The 18,389-nt window shown below is 47.5% G+C and overlaps 1 protein-coding gene across 6 annotated transcripts in view; it reads left to right on the top strand.

Annotated features, from left to right (window-relative positions):
* FMNL3 (formin like 3) overlaps positions 1-18,389 on the top strand; it is a 62,069-nt gene that overhangs the window by 29,670 nt on the left and 14,010 nt on the right. For all 6 annotated transcript variants that reach the window (XM_017545773.1, XM_017545771.1, XM_017545769.2 and 3 more), the window contains exons 2-5: positions 9,222-9,305; positions 11,566-11,646; positions 11,869-11,945; positions 15,680-15,763. In XM_017545773.1, coding sequence (XP_017401262.1) covers positions 9,222-9,305; positions 11,566-11,646; positions 11,869-11,945; positions 15,680-15,763 — 326 coding nt within the window. The remainder of the gene's footprint in view (positions 1-9,221; positions 9,306-11,565; positions 11,647-11,868; positions 11,946-15,679; positions 15,764-18,389) is intronic.

Below are 18,389 nucleotides of genomic sequence, written 5' to 3'. Positions count from 1 at the left end.
TTACACCTTACTTGACTCTGCAGTGTGATTAGATGTTACCTCTTTGGGATCCCACAGTACTGTATGTGCCTCTTTCACAGCAATGCTGTCTCTACTGACCTCTTATTTGCATGTCTACCTTTCCTCAGGATATAAACTTCCTGAATGTAGTGATCATACCCTATTTACTTTGATATCGCCAAATTCTAGCTTGTGCTTGGCATATAGTTGTTTTCCAGCTAAATGTTGAATGAAAAAACCAAACCCAAAAAAACATAGCTAGCATTATTTATAACATTTACTATATAGGTTCTGATTTAAATGCTTTACATATATTAATTTATTTAATCATCGCAGCAACACTATGAGGTAAGTACTATTATTCCTGCCTCCATTTTACAGGTGAGGAAACTGAGGCTCATAGAGATTAAATAACTCTCCCAAGGCCTCACAACTAGTAAGTGGTGGAGCCGGGATTCAAACCCAGGCAGTATGGCTTCACAGTTAGTGCTTTAACCACTGCATTGTATACATGTCTCCAGGAGTGTCACTGAGATTTATGATAAACATATTTATTGATTGTCCAAGAAAAGGTGAAGAAACATTAACCATGAGTCACAATTCCATGAACACATTTAAAAATAATTAGTAGATGTGTGGAGACACTGTTGGGGGAGTGGATGTTACTACTGTCACTTAGGAAGGATTTGCTAGAGATGATAGATTTCACCTGTTGTGAATTAGAGGTGGTACATGGCTGGCAACTTGAAAGGAGATAATCTGGGGTACAGTGGAGTAGAAAACTTAGGGACAGAAGCAGTATATGAATGGAGAAATTGCATTTGCCCAGTCTTTATTGTGCGCCTGTTACAGCGGTAAACAAGCTGATAGTGATTCCTGTGCTCAGAAGCCTGCATTCTGGCAGGTTCTAAGAAGAGTCTGGTTAAAGAGAAGAGCAGAGAAGTGGCTTAGATTATGGCATAAACTGAAGACAACTTGAAACTCAGAATAGAGGAAACATGCGAAAAAAAAAAGAAGAAGAAAAAAAAACCATTATGAAACACATTCAGTTTGTGCTAAAGGTCCGTGGTATCAGTGACCTGGTATTTTCCCTCTTGTTATTTCACCCATGTGGACTTCATTTCCAAGGTCACTTCATGGTCCAAAATAGTCGTTGAAGGTTCAACCAGACTTTATTCTAACTAGGATACAAGAAAGGAGAAAAGAAGGGCATACTCCCTCCCTTTAATGATACTTTTTAGAAGTTGTGCACACTACTTCTGTTCACATCCCTCATGGTCACATAGCCATACCTAAATGCGAAGGAAGCTGAGAAATATATTAATTCTAGGCTGTCAAGTGTCCAACTCAACACTGAAGCTTCACTACTAAGGAAGAGGTGGAGAACAGGTTGGGGGACAACAGGCAGGTCTCTGCCATTTTATTCTTTAAATATGATTATGCTTGGAGATCAAGAGGGGTGCTGATTATTTTAGGTTGGGTAGTTACAGAGCTGCTGAATTTTAAGTCAGGTAGTAAGTCAGGTAGAGATTCAGAAGATTGGGGAAACATCAGTTACAGGCAAATCCTAGGGTTAAGGAATGGGAAGAGTGGCTGTCCCAGGAGAGACATTCCACAGAGTGGGAGAGGATGAGGCTGGTCAGAGAAGCTGGGGCCAGCCTGGAGACAGTCTTACCTCGGAAGCTCTTACTGTAAGATGCTCAGAGGAATAGGCCAAGGTGCTCAGGTTTTCTCATGTAAATGATAAGGAACAAAAAAGATTTCTGAACCAAGGAGAAACAAGATTTATCTTATGTGCTTGGAAGTTTGAAAGTTTCATTCATGTGCAGGATGGCAGGGAGGGAAGCATTGGAAGTAGGGATGTCAGCTAGAAGCTTATCCCAGAGGACGGTGAGTGAACAATAACGGCCCACTGAGGTGGTGACAGTGGGAATGGAAGGGCAAGTATAGATGAGAGACCTTGGGAGGGAGACTCTCTGGGCCTGTTGATACGGGGAGAGAGAGAGAGATGTGATCCCAGAAATACTGTGTCCTCTAAGAGGTGGCACTGCCTGTTGGGTTCCTCAGGTGGGAGGACAGAACCTCATGGAGAGAGGGAGGTCACTGGTTGGCTGTAGGGAGAAGGCAAGGCTCTGCCCTAAGACTCCTTGGCTTTGGAAAATAAGCTGCCCCCAGCGGAATAGTTTCCATTCTGCGTAACTGGGAAGTGTGTGGGTCTGGCTAACCACGAGGAGGGGCTGAGGAGCCAATAGACAGATCAAGTTGCTGTGGCAGTAGCTTTTTAGTAGGGCTCGGGTGCTCAGTTGGGAAGCACTAACAGAAGCTGCTATTGGAGATTGTGTATTTTTTGACTAGGTAGGCTAGAAAGGGTGGCCTTCATCAGGGTTTGGGGGCCTCTGGGTTACCTGCAGAGGTTATCTTATGTCAGGTATGAGGCAACAGTGTGGCAGAGGGAAGAGTCTGAGGCTTTACCAACTTTGGGAATGTGGCCAATTTGCTTTGCCTTCTCAGGATCCAGTGGAGGAATTCTCTAGGGTGAATAAGGGCCTCCAGGGGTATAATTCTATTTAGAAAAAGCCATTTCTTTGTTTGAGTGATGCTGGCCTTCTAGGACCTCTCCTTCATCTGACTTCCCTGGTGTAAACTACAGAGCTGAGCCAAAGACACCTGGTGAATCCATTTTTCCTTCTTCCAGGCTGCTCAGGAACTTGGCCTGTAAATGCCCAGCAAGTCATTTCTGGTTACAGAGTCCTCAGTGACCACAGAAGCACGTTCTCCAGACATGGTTCTGAGCCTGTGAGAGCTGGGTTTTCCCTGGCAGCCCATCTGCGGAGTGGTAGTTTCAATTAAACAAAAACAGCAAGCCAAATCTAAGCTACTATAGATATTTAAGGAGCACCCACTATTCTTGTGCCTTTTGTCATGTGGTACCTAAGCAAATTTGCTCAGATGTCTAACAGGACAGCTGGGGCCTAGAGAAAGCTGTGTGTGGCTAGACTTGTACACACATGCTCCTGTGTGTGGGATCACATAAGGAGGGAGATGAGGAGTAATGGGGAGCTGGCCTGGGGAGGCTGTAGAGTTTGGCAGGAACAGGGCTGGAGGCCTAGAGTCCAGGGAGGTAACTGTTGCCTTCCACCCTTTCTATTCTTGAGTGCTTTGGTGTGGTGCGGGGCAGGGTACAGCTGAAGTGTTTGCCCCCACTGTGTCAAGCCAGGGCAGGGGGTTGCCTGTCCTTCCAGCTAAATGTCATTGACTGTTCCTGTGATTTCCTTTCTGCCACAGGATATAGATCTTCGCCCAGAACCTTTCACAGTTGACTCAGCCCATTCCAGGCTGTCTGTCTCAAGTTATCTTCTCCAAACCTGAGCTCTGGAGAGGAGGATGGGAGGGAGTCAAGGCAAGGAGAGTGGTCTTGAGCTTTGTCTTTCCAGGTTGGCAGCAAAGCCAGGCTCGCCCTTGGTCTGTGAGAGCTGCAGTGAGATCTGACCATCCATCTGTTCCATTTCCTCCCCTGTGCTACACCAGCCAGTCAGAGGGCTGGGGAAAAGTGTGGGTGTTTGGAGGGGCTGCTGTGCTTCCCATGTCTGGACCTTTTAAAATTTTAGCTCTTGGACCTTTGATCAAACTCTCTGATTTTTTTATTTCCTTTTACGAAGGATTGCAGTTTTGAGGGGAGTTAGGAGGAGCTGTGCTGGAACAATGAGATAAACAAACAGTGACGTGGAGGCAGCGGCGGCAGCAGCGTAGGCAATGGGGCTGGGCCGGCTGGCCTGCCATCTGGGCGGGCTGGGTGGAGGAGGACTCCCACCCTGCACACTGGCCAGCTGGCTTGTGTTAAAGTGCTGGCTGAAAATAACTCTCATTGTCTGGGAGCTGCTACTGCGGCAGGACTGGCTGTGGCCGCCAAGGGGCCAAGGCAGCAGGAGCCGGTACCTCCCACCTCCTTTGGCTCTCGCCCTTTGGAAGCAGTGTTCAACTGGCCACAGCTGTGCCTACTGCCCACCAGTGGAGACATGTGGAGGCCGTTCCTTACACTCTGTCCTTTTGGCGGCTAGTAATGGGCCTTTGTGCCTTGTGTTGCCTGCTTTGCCTTTGGCTTGGGGCAGATCTATTGGTTTGTGAGGGGGATCCTAGTGGGAACGTGGGGTGGGAACACAGTGTTACAGCCCCTCCTTCAGCAGTCTTCTGAACTCCCAAATGTTGTGTTCTCTTGCCACTTTCCACATCTGCTCAAAGGGCTGATCTATGGATGCTAGGGAGGACTTGGAGCTGTGGCCAGGGGCTCAGCAGCACTTTGAGAAGCATGTGGTGCCCAGGACACCACTCATTTCATCTGTGGGGCAGTTCTAGATTCAGTTTCTCAGGACTCCCCATCCCCATAGGCTGAGCATGGGGGCTGGGGCTGCCACACTTGGGAGAAGACAGCCATAGGAAACCTGGTGGGAGGTGGTTCAAGAGGGAAAACATTAATAAAACTACCTCTCACTTTCTGTATTTGCTCAAAACAAATAGCCCCTGTTGGAGCTTCCCTAAAGCGTCCACAGTTTTTTTTTCCCCAGGAACGTTACAAATGTTTCTCTCCCAGCTTCTCAAAGAAGCTGTGCCATTTTTGTCTCTGTTCCTAAGATTTATCATGATTGGCTACGACCAAAAAAAAAACAGTTGGGAATTTTTGGTGGTTCCTATCTGTTTGTTGGGTTTTCCCCAGGCCTGGCTCAAGAAGACTGTCAGAGTAGGGGCGAGTCCCAGAGCAGAGTTCACAGCTTTGAAGGAAACTCCAAACCCCACCGGCATTTCCCTTTCCCTGCAGTGGGAAGGAAATGAGGAGGGGCTTACTGGGCTGGGGGAGCAGAGCAGGAAAGGGAAGGGAACCTCTGCCACCAGAGCTGCTCTCTCCTCCTTGGCTTGAGTGAGGCTGTCAGGGGTCAGGTGGAGAGTTAGGAAACCTTCCTGGGGGTACTGGACCCTTGCTTATGTGGACCCCAGTGAGCAGGGAGATTTGCCTGGCCTCATACTGGCAGTAAAACCAGAGCAGCCTTGCTGGAGAAGCACCAGCTCCACGCCTTTCAGCTTCTTTCCTTTATAGGTTTTTATTATTAGACTTTTTGCCGGTTCCCAGTGATTTAGGAATCAGTCCCAGAATTGCTTTCAGTTTGAGTTCATCATCTCCTTTTCCTCACATCTCCTATTGTGACTGTTTTGGCTGTGACTTACCTCCCTTACTCCTTCCTTGGAGTTTCCTGCCACGTCCCCTGCCCCTCAGGATAGAAATTGCTGCCTAGTCTTAGAGGAAGCCAGAGCAGCATCAGTGAAGGGATAAAGGATTGCTCTGTAGTCAGTGTTGAGAAGCAGCTGCTGAAGGTAGGATGGAGGCAGAGAGAGAGCCTAGGAGCAAGAGGGCAGATCCCTTGGACATCAGAACATTACACAAGATTTTTAGGAGGAAGGAGAGGGGGACTGTGTTGAACACCCACAGTGTTCCAGACAGAGACATAAAATATTTGTCATTTAATCCTCAGTTAAACTCTGTAAAGTAGTGAGATTATCTCCAGTTTATGGATGCATTCACCAAGGCTCAGTAACTTTGAAGTGCCCAAAGTTGATCTTGGGCCCTCTGACTTCACCCACATTTAGTGCCCTCTCCTTTCCAAGACAGCCACTGCTTCCTTTCTGCTCAGCAAGAGTCTCAATGAGGAGTTAACAAGAACTTATATCAGCTTCTGCCTTTTGGGAGCCTGCGGTCTCTGTGGAACCACCAAAGAAAAATGTCAAGGAAACAAATCTTTGACTGAGACCGGAGCTGTGTCAAGTTTGCTCCTTTGCTGTCCCCGGAACTCAGGAAGTTGTCATTCCTAAGGGCAGGGTGGCTTCCTCAGGACATTGGAGCCTTGCCAGACTCACACACGTTATCAGATGGAAGCAGAAGCCCTGATGCCCTTGTCTAGTGAGAACATAACTGTCCGGGCCAGGCTGTGGTTTATACCCCCTTGGCAGGTGGTTCCCACTGGTAGCCAGTGACCCATTTCTTCTGAGAATGTTGCAGCTTGGTGTAATTCCCCTTACCCATCTCCTTCCCTGTCATGCTTCAGCGCAGAAGAAGCAGAGAAGTCTGGGGCCACTGTCAAGAAAGTGCCACCCAAAGCTCTAGACAGGAGGTTATGGCTATGGTCAGAGCTGCTTCATGCTTCTACAACCTGTCTCCATACTTTGGAGCCCCTCCTTCCTGGGGATCTAGAGTTTGACCAGGTCCCTGCTGTGCCTCTCCATGCTTTTAGACTGGGACTACTCAAGGGGGTGACTTTGCCCAGTTTTTCAAACCGAGGGGACCAAGCATTTCCTCACCGGTTCACCTGGTGGAGAAGTAGCTGACAGTGGGTGGCTGAGGGAGGAAGCTGGCATAGACAGGATGCAGTGTCTGCCACAGCAGTGACAGGCTGCTCCTGCCCCTCTTCCAGCAGCTTTCTTCCAGGGGAGACGATAGAAAACTATTTTCATGGCACAGACTTGGGAGAAATGATCAGATGGCAGTGATGTCTTTAGGATATGCACAGAGCCAGGACCAGTCCTGAGTACTGCTTCTGTTCATTTCAGTCTTGAGTTCAGCTGGCAGCAGCCTGGCCCCAGTTAGGCTGAGTTAGGAGACCTGCTCTAGGTTGACCTTTGGGTCCTTGTTTTGTTGAGGCCCCCTGCTCTTGTCATGCTGTCCACACAGGCTAAGATTGGCCCTTAGCAAAGTAGTTTCAGAGAGAACATTCCAGGCTTGTGTTTGACCATCTTGCCATCCATACTACATAGACTGTGAGGAGGACTCAGCCTCACTTTCCTGTGGAAGTTCAGGCAGATGCATGGGGCAGCAGGAACCATGGGGAGAGGTGTGGTATGGGATTCTCTTCCCCTTGTTTCTCTCACCTGCCCCACATCTATGGTCCTAAATTCTTACATGTATAAATTCCAACCGAAGACTTCAACCCTACTTCCCTTTTGAACCATAGTGACCTCGTTTCCAGCCAGTAGCTGGGCTCAGACCTGGGACCTCTTGCCCGTAGGTTTATTGTCACCTTACTGCCCCCACTAGATGCATATTGGGAGCTGGGATGGTAAGAATAGACACAGCACTTCAGAGTCTAGATGAGTATACAGCTGGTTTAAGAGTATATCTGAGTTATATAATAAATAGATAATATGATAGAGTAAATGTTTAAGGATTTTCTTTTGGTTCCATCGAAAGTTGGAGGACCTCCTTCTAGGATTTGTTTGCTTCTTTTGGAATAATGCAGGGCCTGTATGATTCCTTGAGGACCCTGGATGCACACAGTCTGTGTCCCCAGGGATGAGAATGCCAAGGATTGGGCAGAGGTAAATGAGGTGGTCGTGCTTGGGTTACCAGGGAGTTAGAGCTGATCTTGAACAGTAGCTAAAGGAGAGAAAGATAAGAGGCCGCCTTCCAGGTGGCTGACAGTATGCTGGGGAAGAAGCTAAATTTGTGGGAAATCATGTGGGTGGGGAATCATATTTGATTCAAGAGTACGAGAGAGCAGGTACGGTGGTCCGAATAAAGTGTCAGACTGCCTTTATTTTATTTATTTATTTATTTATTTATTTATTTGAAATAGAGTCTCGCTCTGTCGCCAGGCTGGAGTATAGTGGTGCTATCACGGCTCACTGCAACCTCTGCCTCCCAGGTTCAAGCAATTTTCCTGCCTCAGCCTCCCTAGTAGCTGGGACTACAGGCATGTGCCACGATTAACTTTTGTATTTTTAGTAGAGACATGGGGTTTCATCATGTTGGCCAGGATGGTCTCAATCTCTTGACCTCGTGATCTGCCTGCTTCGGCCTCCCAAAGTGCTGGGATTACAGGCATGAGCCATGGCGGCTGGCCTATTCTTTTTTGTCGTTTTGTTTTGTTTTGTTTTGTTTTTTGGAGATGGAGTCTTTTCCTGTTTCCCAGGCTGGAGTGCAGTGGCATGATTTTGGCTTACTGCAATCACGGCCTCCCAGGTTCAAGCAATTCTTGTGCCTTGGCATCCCAAGTAGCTGGGATTATATGTGTGCGCTACTGCGCCCAGCTAATTTTTCTGTTTTTGGTAGAGATGGGCTTTTGCCATGTTGGCCAGGTTGGTCTCAAACTCTTGGCCTCAAGCGATCTGCCCGCCTCGGCCTCCCAAAGTACTGGGATTACAGGTGTGAACCACTGCGTCTGGCCCAGACTGCATTTAGAGGTAAGGGCCGTGACCTGGAACAAAACAGCCAGACTGATAAGAAGAAAGGTTTAGCTGGATGGGGATAAAGGTAGGGAACGTAGCCTCCTGTCATGGGTAGGGCTAGTCCATGGATGCCTTAGGCTTCACTCACTCACTGTCTCATACCTTATTCAGTCACCAAACAGTGGTGAACAAAATAAAATGATTCCTGGGCTGTCCTTCAAATAGCCTATATTAGAGTGTCTTGCCAAGGGGTTAGGATGCTTTGCTGTGTCTTAATTAATTGGGAAATGTGTCATAAGTAATTTGCTACTAATAATTAAAGTCCTGTACTTCTGTGAATTTTTTCCAAAAAAAATTTTTCTTAAAAAAATTTAAGTGGTTATCTTCATGCTAATGTTCTTCTTATTTATTTGTATGCTGATGGGGCAAAAGGGTCAGAGTTACAGCATCTACATAGGTTGTGGGTGGCTCAGGATTCACCCATGGGAGTGCATGGTGTAGGCAGGTTGCCCATCTCTCAGGTTATGGGGGAAAAGCAAATTGAAAAAAAGTTGCTGCTTTAACCTGGTGGCTTTTCAAATTTTTTGACCTGTCTCATGTTCCCCGTCACATTTTATGGCATGATGTATGTATATGACATATTTGTGTATATACATAAAATAGAAACTAAAGCTTCACAAAGCATTATTTATACTTCCTACTTGCAATGAATTCTGGTATCTTCTATTCTATTTTAATCTCATTTTCATTTAAAATAAAGTTAATTTTGACTTGATTCAGTGATTTGAATTGATCCCATGACCAGTGGTTTGGAAAACATGGCTCAACCAAACTCAACTAAATAGGAAGGGAAGGCTGGAGGACTGTTCCACCTTTCCAAGCCTGTCTTATCAGCGACAGGGTGTCAGGGTGAAGACTGAGGGCCCAGGACGGGAAAGGCGTGGGCAGTCTAGTCTTTCTCTTTTCCAGATGAGGGGAGGTTTCAGCATGGTTGACTCAGGTTCTCTCCTCAGAGCTCCATGAATCTGCCTCCAGACAAGGCCCGGCTCCTCCGGCAGTATGACAATGAGAAGAAGTGGGATCTGATCTGTGACCAGGTATGGGGTTTGGGAAAGAGGAGGGAGGTGGGAAGCTATGTCTTGGGCTGGCTAAGGCTGTGGAGCCAAAGGCATTGACTGCAGCTTTGACTTCCTTGAGAAACCCTGGCCTAAGCTTGGCCTCATCTGTGTTTACTTTCTTTTCCAAGAGGATTCTCATAGCAGAGACAGGGCCAGGAGGCCAAGTTCCCCTCTGTCTCCCACAAAGAGCTGTCTTGATTTATTCCAATGGGCAATAGTGTGAAGGTGGTTTGTGTAGATCTGGGGTATAGTATTGGCCGTGCAGGTTCAAGGCTATGCCTGGCAGGGTACTCAAAGGACTGTTGATCTCACACTCTGTCTTAGCCCTGGCAAATAGGGTTTTTGTCATTATCTCAGGGCCTCTAGGAATGAGAAGCCCCGGGCTCTAGATGTCTGTTCCCAAATCTCAGAAGAGTCAAGGTCTGGAAACTCTCCCTGCATGAATTGTGTTTAGAGCTGGAAGAGAATAAAAATCATTACTTTGCTCAGAGTTGAAAATCTTCTGATACATATGACCTGGTTCTTTCTCCTGCATGCAGTTGAATATCATGAGTCTGTGAACTCAGACCAGGCCTGTATGCAGGGCTGGGAAAATTGGCTTTTACTTTTTTACACCTCGGTAGAGATGGAAGTATCTGGTAGAGTGTGAGTAGTATGTTTACCCAGCACTTTGCTATATACAATTTTATTATTTCTTTTCAGGCTCTGAGTGAAATCATAATAGCTAACGTTTATTGAGTGCTTGTTATGGACCAAGTACTCTGCACATACTGAAATATCTCATGTAATCATCACAAAACCCTCTGTGGAAGGCAGTGTTGCATTTTATAGATGAAGAACCCAAGGCTCAGTAACTTGCCTAATGCTAGAAGGTGATGAAGCCAGAGTTGAGCTCAGGCAAGCAGATGCCAAGTCTGTGCCAACTGTTCTGTTCCACTGCCTCCCCAGGTCATGCTGCTTGACATAAGCTAGGATTATGCTTCAGTGATCCTAGTCCAAGTCCCTTCTCCACCAAAGGTCCATTTCCTTGTGTTCTGCATTAAGAGGAGTTGGTTAGCACCTGCTAGGGGTTTCGAGAATAGTAACCCTTTGGCATTGAGGTTCTTTATTGATGATCTCTCAGTATTTTCTAGGTCAGATAATTTCACCTGTTTCTCAGACCTTTCATTTTTTTCCTTTCATTTGTTTTTAGGTCCTATTCTCTAACATTATATCATTCTATTGGACATTTTTCAACCCCTCCACCCACCAGCTTTTCAGATATCTTGGTGGTGGCAGCCCTAATAGGACCAGAATGCTAAGGGGTACTCAGTTTCCTTTTGGGTCAGATGAAGAGGTTGGGCTAAAGTAGGGTGTGGTCCCATGCCCTTTGTAGAAGGGAATCAAGGGATGACCTTGCTGAAAGTAGCCTACAGTATTTGAGATTGCTTTGGATTGTTGGGGTCTGGGCAAGAAGCAGTGTTTGCAGCCCTGAGCTGTGTCAGCTCAGCAAAACCAGTCTAGTCCCAACTGCAGAGTTCAGTGCTAAGAAAGCTAGATTCTACAAGGCCAAGCTCCTCTCCCCTTGGCCTTCCTAACCCATATCTATTAGTTGGCCAGGCAGTGAACAGTATTTCCCAATCATATCTTTTTTTTTTTTTCTTAGAGAGGGATCACGCTCTGTTGCCCAGGCTGGAGTGCAGTGGTATGATCATATTTTGCTGCACTCTCAAACTCCTGGGCTGAAGGGATTCTCCCACCTCAGCCTAAGTAGCCAGGGCTACAGGCATGTGGTACAGGGCTACACCATGCCTGGCTAATTAAAAAAAATTTTTTTTTGTAGAGGCAGTCTTGCTATGTTATCCAGACTGTTCTCAAACTTCTGGCCTCAAGCAGTCCTCATGCCATGGCTTCCCAAGCCCAATCAAGTATATTTTTATTTTGGGTGCTGTTCACAACTCTGTAATCTCCAACATCTTTGTAGCAAGCAGCACACTTTTAAAATACTTTTTGACATAGGAAAACATTTTAGGCTCAGGGTGCTCTAATTAGAGGAGGAAGAGCTGGTAACAGATGGGAACACCTGGGGATAATAAGTCAAGGAAGGAAACTTGAAGTTTGGATGATGTCTAGAGCCAGGTGACAGCTTTGAGAGGCTGAGTCCCCTCACACTGAACACTGTGAGTGCTCTGCTTCCTCAGTACCCTCCTCAGGTCTCTGGTTTTCTTTGTGTATATGCATATGCGTGTTTCCCTTACAGGAACGATTCCAGGTGAAGAATCCTCCCCACACTTACATTCAGAAACTCCAGAGCTTCTTGGACCCCAGTGTAACTCGGAAGGTGAAGTATGAGGCAGAGGGGCCCCATCTTGCTGCCCTTTGTAGTCTTGTGGGGTTTGGGGGCAAACCCTTTGACTTGGATATTGGACATCTGTTTGTTTCTTAGCAATGGGAGTTGGATTTCAGGGTTCTGTAGCCAGGGGCCTAGAGTGGCTGGCCAGTAATGGAGGGAAGGTCTATAACTGCCCTCTTGTATTCCTCTCCTTTTCTTCCCTTTTTACAGAAGTTCAGGAGGAGGGTTCAGGAGTCAACCAAAGTACTAAGGGAGCTGGAGATCTCTCTTCGCACCAACCACATTGGGTGAGTTGGATTGGCTGCAGCAGCCTCTTCACCTGGCCCCAATCTGTTGGCTGGGCACCCAGAATCTGGTGTCCTCTGAGGATGGTGTCCCTGTTCATCTTCCCTGCCATGGGGCAGAGTTGCCCCTTGAATAGCTTCTAGCTCCCCAGAGCTTTGGACTATTTCTTTTCTGACTTTTCCATCCCCTCAGCTTTGCCAGCTGCTGACTAAATGTTTCTGGCAAGCTTGGGGCCTCTCCTGGGGTCCTCTGCCTGTGGCTTTGAGTGGAAGACATTCCCACAGCAGCTGAGACTGGAGTCTGCCTGTGGCCTGGTGCTGGGCCAAGCCAGGCCCAGAGAAGGCTGAGGGTGAGGGGAACATAGTGTATTGGGTAGCTGAGACCTAGTTCCCATTCAGTAAGTATTTGGACTTTTTGGTGCCTGGAAGATTATTTGCTTGTTTGGGAGAAGACAGTCTTAGTTCATGAGCAGAAAAAGCTTCCTTAAGCACCAGGAAAGATATAAGGCAGTGGGGGCCAGGAGCTGCATGTTTTAAGTCCCTGTGTGGGAAACCAGGAATTGCTGAACAAGCAAAGGGCTAATGTGCGAGGTACAGTGAAAGAGGGTATTGGCCTCAGTGTTATGAAACTGTAATCAGCAAAGGTATATGCAAGTGAGAGGGAGAAAGTGTGTATATGTGTGCATATGTGTGCTCATGCAAAAGGACAATGAGAAAAGGACAGTGAGGGACACATAATGTAGAACTGCAGGCAGGGATACAGACCTGATGGAGGGCCTGGCACAAATGTCCAGTGCTTGTGAGTGAGCAGTAGAGGTCCAGGTGGGGGTGGGGTGCCCAGGCTTCCTGACAGTGGGGTAGAGAGAGCCAAATGACATCATCTGCCTTTCCCCTCCTGTCATAGCAGCGGCCCACTCGTCCACCCCTAGGCCGAGCCTTCCTGGGGTTCTTTAGAGGGAGGGGACACCTGTGTATAGCCAGCAGCAGCAGCAGTCACAAGGGAAACAGCACAGGAAAGAACAGGAAAGGGATGGTTCTTGGCCTCAGTAACTGTGCTCTGTGGGCCAGAGTATGGCTTCTGTACTTCATCTGTGAACCAGACATTGAAAGCCAAGGCACTGAGAAAGATGTGGCCAAGCCTCCTCCTTTATTTGGTGAATCCTTCATGGAAGGACAAAGTGGCAGGGGCTGCTTAGTGCCCCTGCGTGTAAGGACAAGAATGACACCGATGGCAACCCTGAGCACTACCTGCCACCCTGAGCCTCCTACCACTCTGCATTCCTCCATAGGTCCCTTCTGTCCCTCTCAGCTATTGTATCTTCTGTTCGTTTGTTTTTTAAGACAGGGTCTTGCTGTGTTGCCCAGGATGAAGTGCAGTCGCGTGATCATGACTTACTGCAGCATCAATTTCCAGGGCTTAAGTGATCCTCCTGTCCCAGCCTTCCAAGTAGTTGGGAGCACAGGCACACGCCCATGCCTGGCCATTTTATTTTATTTTTTATTTTATTTTGTTTTAAGACGGAGTCTAGCTCTGTTGCCCAGGTGCAATCTTGGCCCAGTGCAACCTCCGCCTCCCAGGTTCAAACCATCCTGCCTCTGCCTCCTGAATAGCTGGGACTACAGGCGTGTGCCACCATGCCCAGCTAATTTTTGTGTTTTTAGTAGAGATGGAGTTTTGCCCTGTTGGCCAGGCTAGTCTCAAACTCATGGGCTGGCTCAAGTGATCTGCCTATCTTGGACTCCCAAAGTGCTGAGATTATAGACATGAGACATTGTGCCCAGCCTGCCTGGCCATTAAAAAAAATTATTTTAGTAGAGACAGAGTCTAGCCTTGCTTCCTAGGCTTGTCTTGAACTCCTAGGTTCAATCCTCCTGCTTTGATATCCCAAAGTGGAGCCACTGGTACGCAGCCCTATTTTCTTAAGTCTTGCTGAAGTCATATGAGGATCTGGGTGTACTTTTCTTGGGAGAAGGCCACAGAGCAGTATATGACAGTCCCTTCTGCCTGCCCCCTCTACCTGGTGCCTGCCCCGTTGGCTGCTGGCCAGGAGCTAAGTCCAGAGCAGCGTAGTTCCCAGGCCTGGGGCCTCTTGGCAGTTGGCACACAAGTTAGAGGTCCTGGACCTGGTCCTTTGTTCCCAGGGAATAGCTCAGTGCCTGGCATTTTAGGCATGCCTGCCATCTGAACTGCGGCTTCTCTGGGTAGAGTTATGTGGAAGGACAAGGATCTTTCCTGGATTTCTGGGCAGGAAGAGTTTGTCAGATTGTCAGGCTGGCGTGGGGATGCTTCAGGGTGAAAGGAACCCAGGGCAGGGTGGGGAGAGGAGGATCCTGCTTTGGTCACAGCCCGATCAGCCCCAGGGCTTACAGAAGTTGGGTATGTAGGAGCAGCAGATGGGAACTCAGGCTCTAGAGAGGGGCAGCCTGGGAAGTGGGATTCCAGAGCCTCTCCAGCTCCTCCTCTCTCCCTGGTTTGTATTGGTTTCTCTGCCTTGCCTAAGCACCCTTTAACCTCTCCTCAAAGTGTCAAGATCCCGAAATAGCAGTATAGACTCAGACAGGAAATGAGAAGGGGGTGGGGAGCTGGAGAGCAGACAGACAGGAAACGGGAGGCCTGTTGGCCCCCAGAGAGGAAGCTAACTTCAGGCAGCTCCGGTGTCAGTCAGCTTCAGCCAGAGCCTGCTGCCAAATCTCAGCTGGGCCTGATGCTGTAGCTCCAGAGTCTCTTCATAGCTTGGGGTGTGGCTGGCCAACATGGCGCTGGTTTTCCAGCTGTTGGGGAGAAGAGGCTCTGCAGGGCAGTTTGGGGACAGCTTTCCTGTAAAGACTACCAGGAATTCTGAAGGAGTAGAGCACTCTAGATTAGGGTTTCATCCTGAGTGTTTTATGTCTCTGTGCTATGGAATGAACCTGTCTATAACACACAGTTCCCTAGATTCGCCCTTGACTTTAATTCCAGGAATATCTCAGCCCAAAAGGACTGAAAGCAGAAGGGAAAAAAATGCTCTGGGGTATGGTCCCTAGGTGCTTTGTTGTCTACTTTCTTGGCTGAGGGGGGCCCAAGTCCTTGGCTTGACTCTGAGTGGTCATAGACATCCTGGAGTTCCTTGAGTTCCTGATCATCCCCCAAGCCCTCTGTGGTTTGGAGTGACTAAATACAGAATCCTATACATCTCCGTTTGCTCACTGCTTTCCAAAACTGCTCTCCTTAAGCTTGATAGAGAGTGCTTTGCCCCAGGATGCCTGAGTTCCAGAGCTCTCCTTGACCCTTCCTGCTGGTGTCTTGACTGAGACTTCAGTCAAGTTAGAGACTTGCTGGCTTTGGTCAAGCACAGCTCTGCACACAGGCCTGTAGTAAATGCTCTTGATACTTCCTCAATTCTTCCAACAAACACTGAGTAAGACATGCTTTTACTCAGTAAAGCAGGGATGCAGAAAATGATTGAGCCCTTAAGGAGGGCCCTTATGAAGGGAGTACCTGGGAGCTTGTTTGTCTAAAGCATCTTCATGATAAAGCAAATGGTACTAGAAGGGCCTGTACTTTCCCCATCCCTGGCTCCCCTGCCTCGGGGAGGTCCCTGACCATGGATGGGTCTGTCATGGGTTTTGATCTTCAGAATCTTCCTAGCCTGGTGCTAGGTTCCAGGAAAAGGAGGTGTTGGGTCAGAGGTATGTCACCCTCCTCATCCTTGACCCACTTTAGCAGACCCCTTTCACTGTGTTTCCTTTATCTTCAGGTGGGTGCGGGAGTTTCTCAATGATGAAAACAAAGGCCTGGATGTGCTGGTGGATTACCTGTCCTTTGCCCAGTGTTCTGTCATGTGAGTACCACCCCAGGGCTAAGGTTGGGGACCAGTTGGGGAGGACATCGTTCGATTCTACTTTGATAAGAAAGGGCGAGAGTTCAACAGTAAAGATGGAAATGGGAATCCTGGACAAGATGGAGTAGTCCAAGCAGTGGTGTGGAAGTAGGCAGGCAAGCTGCAAGATGTCTGGGGATCAGTGAAGAGGCACTTGGCTAGAGTGGAAGATAAGATGCATCTTGGAGAACAGGAGAGAGATATGGAAAAGGAGCTTGAACTCAGAACGCAAGGGATCCAAATGCCAAGCTGTGAGCAATCCAGAGAAATGTCCTGGCTTCTGGTAGAGATGCCTTGGTGGGATCCATTCATCTTTGTAGAGTTGTCTTCAAGAAGCAACTCTGGATTTCCAGATGTGAGAGGGTTACTCCAGATCATTGCTGAAGAACCCAAGAGCAGTGAGCATGACCTTTTGACTTGGATAGAAAAAGGAAGCATTCAGGAGTCTTTTTCTAGCAGGCATGGGGGCTTGGAGGCAGCCAGAAGCGAATTAGCAAAGAAAAGGTGGCCTGGTATAGTGGAAGGAATGAGAGCTCTTGAGTCAGACAAAGCTGGGTTTGGGTCTTAGTTCTGTTACTTACTATCTGTGTGACCTCAAAGCAAGTTTATATCTTCTTCTGTGAAAGGAGATCCACACTCCAGGGTTGTGAAAATTAGATGATACCGTATGTTAAAGCATTTAATAGTGTTTAGAACATACTAGGTTTGTATTGTGGTAGCAGGTCTACTGTTAATTTCATTGTTATTATGTAAGGTGGTATACCCTCCCACAATTACCTGAATACATGGAATTACATAATAAAAATGGTGACCAACACATTTAGACTTATACCTAAGACAAGTCAGCCCTAGGAGACCAATCTTCCTGGTTTGCCCATAACTTTCCCTAGTTTTCCCCAGCATCCTGGGAAACTCCTCCATCCTGGGACTTAGCCCTAACTTTTTTTGAGACAGGGTCTTGCTTTGTTGCTCAGGCTGGAGTACAGTGGTGTGATCTTGGCTCACTGCAGGCTTGACTTCCTGGGCTCAAGCAGTCCTCCTGCCACAGTCCTGCTTCAGCCCTGCCGAGTAGCTGGGACCACAGGTGTGTACCACCATGCCAGCTAACGTTTTGTGTGTTTTTAGTAGACACGGGTTCCACCATGTTGCCCAGGCTGGCCTTGAACTCCTGGGCTCAAGCGATCCACCCTGCCTCAGCCTTCCAAAGTGCTGGGATTGCAGGTGTGAGGCACTGCTCCCAGCCAACTTCCACTTTTCTTACTACTATCCTTCCCCAATTGGTCATTCTCCTTTGTCCAGCAGGTCTTCAATGTCATCTCCTTAGGAATTTGAACTGATGCTTCTATGTTTGGTGCCTCTCTTACCTTTTCCAGGTTATCCTCTGTTAAAATCAAGAGTGGCCCACTTTGCATTCTTGTCTCAGCAGAAGTCATAGTTTACATGATTCTTTTAATCTTTTAAAAGATTAAAAAAAGATTATTTTTATAGAAAGAAATGAAAAACATTTGCTGAAACAATTTTTCTTAAAAAAAATTCAGAGCTTTTATAGTAAAAAGATGTAGGTCATTTTTCCAAATAAGCCTCTCTCTCTCATTTGAAAAGCAAACAAATTCCAGCTGCCCTAAACCAAGAGTACCCTGGAATCTCAGTATTGTAGTGTCCATGGCAGTACCTTTGACTATTTTAAAAGAAGCACTCGGTGTTGGGGAGAGTGTGTATTTTGGGAAGGATTGAGAGGGAAAGGGTGAGGCCATATAGAGTTTGAGTGAAGACATTTGTTTGTAAACTGCATATATCAGTACTAGAGGATACAGTGTTGTTACTGATGGAATCAGCAAGCTGTTTCCCTGTCAGGGAGGTTCCTCTGAAGTCTACTTGAGAGCCCCATTAAACACCTCCTGATCAGGAGGACACTAAAGCCTGTTCCCACTTCCTTTGGAACATTCTGACTTCTGTAGATATCGCTTCCTATTCCAGAAAGCCTTAGCCTCTGTGCCTTTGACCCCATATTTGGGCAGAATGCTTCTTGAGGAAGAAGAACCTGCAAGAGATGTTCCCTTAGTCTTTAATGACCTACATGGAGGAAAAGGACAAGAAGGAAGAGAGGGACCGTTTCTCAGAGGGGTGTATGCTGAAGTGAGGATGTATAAGAGAGGAGTCTCTATGGCTTTGTGATCTTGGCTGTCTTCCTTATTCTGACCACATTGACAAACAGCTGATGGTTGTCTGGGAACAGTGGCTCACACGTATAATCCCAGAGGTTTGGGAGGCCAAGGTGGGAGACTGCTTGAGCCCAGGAGTTTAAGACCAGCCTGGGCAACATAGGAAGACTCCATCTCTACAAGAAAATTTTCAAAAATTAGGCAGGCATGGTGGCATGCACCTGTAGTCCCAGCTACTCAGGAGGCTGAGGCTGGAGGGTTGCATGAGCCTAGGAGTTTGAGGTTACAGTGAGCTATGACTGTGCCACTGTACTCCAGCCTGGGCCACAGAGTGAGACCCTGTCTCTTAATAAAAGGGGGTGGATGGAAGGAGACTTCTCTGCCTATCCTTTTGTACCTTTCTAATTTTGAAACAAGTGTTTACC

This window comes from Cebus imitator, unplaced genomic scaffold, assembly GCF_001604975.1.
Source record: "Cebus imitator isolate Cc_AM_T3 unplaced genomic scaffold, Cebus_imitator-1.0 Scaffold181, whole genome shotgun sequence".
Lineage (NCBI taxonomy): Eukaryota > Metazoa > Chordata > Mammalia > Primates > Cebidae > Cebus > Cebus imitator.
This window is presented reverse-complemented; position numbering and strand designations above follow the sequence as displayed.